Source organism: Trichechus manatus, unplaced genomic scaffold (genome assembly GCF_000243295.1).
Source record: "Trichechus manatus latirostris isolate Lorelei unplaced genomic scaffold, TriManLat1.0 scaffold00137, whole genome shotgun sequence".
NCBI classification, from domain to species: domain Eukaryota; kingdom Metazoa; phylum Chordata; class Mammalia; order Sirenia; family Trichechidae; genus Trichechus; species Trichechus manatus.
This window is the reverse complement of record NW_004444073.1, coordinates 4,209,720-4,214,815: the sequence shown is the minus strand read 5'-3', so window position 1 is coordinate 4,214,815 and position 5,096 is coordinate 4,209,720. Positions and strand designations below refer to the sequence as shown.

The 5,096-nt window shown below is 43.4% G+C and overlaps 1 protein-coding gene across 1 annotated transcript in view; it reads left to right on the top strand.

The window, feature by feature from the left end:
- BMPER (BMP binding endothelial regulator) overlaps positions 1–5,096 on the top strand; it is a 292,081-nt gene that overhangs the window by 207,652 nt on the left and 79,333 nt on the right. Inside the window, exon 13 of the mRNA XM_004385314.1 lies at positions 1,741–2,077. Within this exon, the coding sequence (XP_004385371.1) occupies positions 1,741–2,077 (337 nt within the window). The remainder of the gene's footprint in view (positions 1–1,740; positions 2,078–5,096) is intronic.

Sequence of the window (5,096 nt, the reverse complement as noted above, 5' to 3'; positions counted from 1 at the left end):
ACTTTCCCTTACTGTACTGTGATTTCCATTTGGGCCTTTCTTTTTATTTACTCAGAAACCAGGTTTTAGACCACTGGTTTATTCAACCAATCACTCTTCTTGAAGAGGATCTGTAACTCTTGTGGCAGTTGAGTGGCCTACTCACAGGAATGCTATTTGGCCAGATTTCTCTTCACTTGGACCATGTCCAAATTTAGGGAGTATTGGTTTTTACAGTCTTTTGGGGCTTTCTTATTGATCTTACTTCATGCTGATGTTATCTTATGCCAATTTGATATCCAGACGTGATCTCTGTCTTCTTTTCCCGTCACTACCTCATCTTCCTATCACTTTGAGCATCCTCCGAATATCTGCTCATCAGCCTGATCTTGACCTTTTGGGAACAAAGACAAAGTCTTTTAGGGGGAAAGTCATACTCTTTCTAGAAGCTCAGAATGGGCAAAACGTAAGACTAGTTTTTGTCAGAAATCCAATAGTGTAAGATTTAAAAAATACACACTGGAGAGCAGAAACCCTTCTGTTAAAGAGTGGTGTTCTCTGTGGGTTGCCACTCTTAGGACAGTGACGGTGCATGAGAAGTCCCAGGGCAGAAATGCACATTGACTTGTAGATAGTCTGTTGGTGTTCGTGCCACAGACTCTTTTTCATTCACTGGTACATAGTTCACTCATTCATTGGGGTCTCAGGCACTGCCAGGTTATTCCAGAGGAACAGTACGAAAAGCTTCCAGAACACACTTGACCTTCTGGTCACACTGAACTCTGCTGTGTGACAGCATACCCTGGCTGTCCTACACTTGATATGGAAATTCCACCATTCACCAGGGTCAGTGGCTGGCATGGCTCCTGGGAACCTTGGGCTAGCATGTCTGGAGAAATAGGAACGTTCTCAAACAAATCCTCCAACATTTTAGATGGTCAGTGCATCAAACCAAGAGGGGTCTAAGTTCTCTACTTTTTGGAATGAAGATAATTTTCTTGCTAAAGAAGATGGCACTGATCTGCTGGTGGATGTAAAGGAGGAACTTCTGCCCATGGTCTGGACAGCCTCCAACGTCTTCTCAAATGTTGAGGCTTATGAGCAGCCCAGAGATGGCCCCCAGTCTAAGGGGTTCCACACCAACTCAACCCTGGGAAACACTGATTAAATAGTCATTCATGCCTCAAGAGTGACTATAGAATAATGAGGGAGACAACGTTTCATTTATATGAGTGTTGTCCGTGAAAAGTATACAGGAGCTGTATATTTATTACTTTAGCACTGTAATTATAGCAAATAATTTGGAAATCTTCTTCCTGCACTTGTTATAATCATGGGGGAATTTTCATATAAAGTAAAAAAATCACGCTAAAATGATAATCTTTGTTATCTTTTTATTTCCACAGTATGGTTGTGATTGAATAAATGAAGTCATGATTTGGACCAACACCATTACTATTAGAAAGGGCAAAACTATAAACCTATAGTAACATGATCAAGGAGTAGTCATATATATGTCAAATTAGGGTACATAAGATACCATTATAAGGGCAAACTATTCTGAACCCCAACAAGTGATTATCCATGTAATTTCACATAACATTCAATATGGCGAGATTAAAAGGTAATGAAGAATTTGGACACACCTTTCATGTTCCCTGTTAGAGGGTGGTCATATGTACTGTGTAAGGATGTACACCTTTGGGTATTATTGATGGATTCGGAAGTGGTTGATCCCCTTTATCTCTCTGTTTCACCTAGGTTTGGAAATATCCTGGGATGGAGACAGTTTTGTAGAAGTCATGGCTGCCCCCCATCTCAAGGGAAAACTCTGTGGCCTTTGTGGCAATTACAATGGACATAAACGTGATGACTTAATTGGTGGAGATGGAAACTTCAAGTTTGATGTAGATGATTTTGCTGAGTCCTGGAGGGTGGAGTCCAATGAGTTCTGCAACAGACCCCAGAGAAAACCAGTGCCTGAACTGTGTCAGGGGACAGTGAAGGTAAAGCTCCGAGCCCATCGAGAATGCCAGAAGCTCAAATCCTGGGAGTTCCAGATCTGCCACTCAGCTGTGGACTATGCCACTTTCTACCGGTAAGTACAGTATTCTAGGGGACGGGTTTGGGTTATAGTCAAAGGATAGACTTGACCTTAGAACAGAGTATATCAAATCTTTTGGTGTGTAAAACAAAGGCCTCCAAAGCACAGAGTAATCACCCCCATTCTCTCTGTTTAGTGGCTAAACTTGTCTTGGTTTAATACTACATTATGTCCCCAAAATCGGACCAGGAAGTGTTTCAGAGATACCTCCTACAGGTGATTATATGTTTTTGTGTGTCTAGAGGCTCAATGGGAAGCTGGTGTCACCCCAGGATTTTCCTAGGGATTAGCTTGTCTCTAAGATCAAAGAGGGCTTCCCAAAATCTCGCTAACCCTGACAGTAGTATAGGACAGAGGTAATTTCCTAAAAAGAATTCTGAAATTATTCTGGCTGCCTTTGGGCTCTTACATGAGCTAAATCTTTCTAGGCTGAGGTAGAGTCCAGGCCTGCCTCAGGGTCTAGTCCAACCAGATCTCCATGGGGAAAACAAGGAAGTGAATGGAGGATTTCTTGGATCTTGGCCTACAATGAAACTTTGTATTCAGAGTCAGAAGAGAGTAGAAACAGGGCTTGAGGACAGAGGATGGTCACTCATTATGCATGGGGGTTCCATGACCTTCTCTAAATATGATTAACCTTCTCTGGCACAAAGCAACTGGTTCCGAAGGAGACTTGGGTTTGACTTTTATGCTGCAAGTTTGCGTTCGTGAGTTGATTCCATGGGCTCAAGAGCTATGGCTCTCAGTAACTTTAACCACCATGGCGTGGGGGGAAGCTTGAGATGAACCTAGCCCCCAAGGCCTTGTTTAAGTGATTTGCCTGTGTCTCTTAAAATTAGAAAACTCCTGTGGTCTCAAGCCACAGGGAGGTTATTTTTACTCTTTAATTGCCACCAGTTTATTTCTCCTAGTTCACATTAAATGTGATCTTTTTTTTTTTTATTTGATCATTGGACATAAAAGATAAAGTTGTATAAAGGCAGCTCAAAGTGGGGTGGAAAAAAAGACTACCCGTCATCACGAATAAACATGGCCACATCTGCTAAACCATTTGGCTCCAAGTCCTCCGTGTAGCTCTTTCAAGCCATTTTCCTGTTATAATTTGAATTCTCTAGGTTCCCTTCTCTCTCCTCCCTGCACTACCCACTACACTGACTCCATCCCGCTTGTGTATTGAAATTGAGTGATTTAATGTAAGGTTTGGAGTGAATTAAGCAGCTGTACAGACAAAACAGGCTTCATTTGAAATCTAAATGAATGTCACCTGAAGGGCTGATGGGATGCAGTAGAGTAGGGCAATTAAGAGCTCTGTGGTCTCTAAGGACTAAAACTCCAGCCCAGCTATGTGACCTTGGACACTTACCTAAGGTGTATAACCTGTTTGCCAATCTGTGAAATGGGGATAATAAAAAACACTTGAAGAGTGTCATTCAGATTCAGTGAGGTTATGAACATAAATGTGTGTGCTCAGCACCATGCCTGTACAGTGTAAGGCCTCTGTAATTTTTGGCTGCTATCAATTCTTCTGCAGTCCCTGGGTGGCACAAATAGTTGGTGTACTCAGCTGCTAACCGGAAGGTTGATGGTTTGAGTGCACCCAGAGATGCCTTGGAAGAAAGGTCTGGCAAGCTACTTGCAAAAAATCAGCTACTGAAAACTCTGTGGAGCACAGTTCTGTTCTGATACACATTAGGCCACCGTATAGGAATCAACTCCACAGCAACTGGTTTGTTTTTTAGGTGGCATGAGTTAATCTGCTATTAATTGATGGATTAAGAAGAGTAAGATCTCTTTTAGAGGCCCTTACCCTGGTTGTGGGTTTGGATTGGACCATTCTCTGCCTAATAAAGGATGGGAAGGCAGTGCTTCTCCAGGTTCCCAGCAGCCTACACCTTTGATTTTTTTAATCCATTTCAAAGGCACGTGTTGAAAACTAAAATTAGAGAGCAGGCTTGCAGAGTTTAGTCCTTGTTGTAAGTTCCTATTTCTTTTTCTTTCTGTGAACTATAAGCAGAAACATGCTGAACGCCTTGGCAGAAGTCTTGAGAAACGACTTTGACATACATGCACAAGAGAATCATAGTTCTTAAGTGGCCATGAGAAGCCCGTTTCTGCTATAGCCGCTACAGCAGCAGGTCAGAGGTCAGCTTATGTGTGCAAGGGGCTTGAGGCACCATGTTTTGGTAGCTCATGAAAATGCTCTTGGGATCTTTATGCACTGAGGTTCAGAGAATGGGATGTGGTGGGGACATAGGCTTGTGCTCGCCCCTTCTGTGGCATGGCATAGTGGCAGAATGCCCTTCCACAGCTAACCTCTTTCCTTGAAAGGGCAGAGGAGCTCGGGGAGGGTTGTTGTTGTTGTGTGACATCCAGTCGATTTGGACTCATACTAACCCTATATGACAGAGTAGAACTCCCCATAGGGTTTCCTAGGCTATAATCTTTATAGGAGCAGATCACCAGGTCTGTTGTCTCGTGAAGTGGCTGGTGGATTCGAACCACTAACCTTTCGATTAGCAGCTGAGCACTTAACCATTGAGCCAGAGCTGGGCAATTCTGTGTGTCCTGTGTGGTGCCAATACTGTCACTTCCTAGCAGAAGGATGCGTTGTCATTCATTTTGCAGTGAAGGTGGCTGATGTTGGGTAGATCTTGGGTTTTTTCCTTTCCCTCCTCATGTCTGGCAGGAAAGAAAATGAACAAGGTTCTGTGTGGTAAGGTAAGTCTGTTTTTAGGTGAGCTCCAGGGAAAAATCAAAACTCAGGGTTCCTAGGGAGACTTTATGAAGCAGTAGACAGAGAATGAGCTGTGTGTAGGGCAAATCCAAGATGGACCCACTCCCAGCTCTGCCACTTTCTAGCTGTGTGACCCTGGGCAGTTAGCCGAGTCTCAGATGCTTCCCATAAAATGGGCACGATGATAACTACCTGGGAAGGTTTCTCCTTCGAGGACTGAAACTAAAGCACAGCTCAGCACTGGCGCCGGTATATAGGCAAGATGGCATAGAGTGTGCC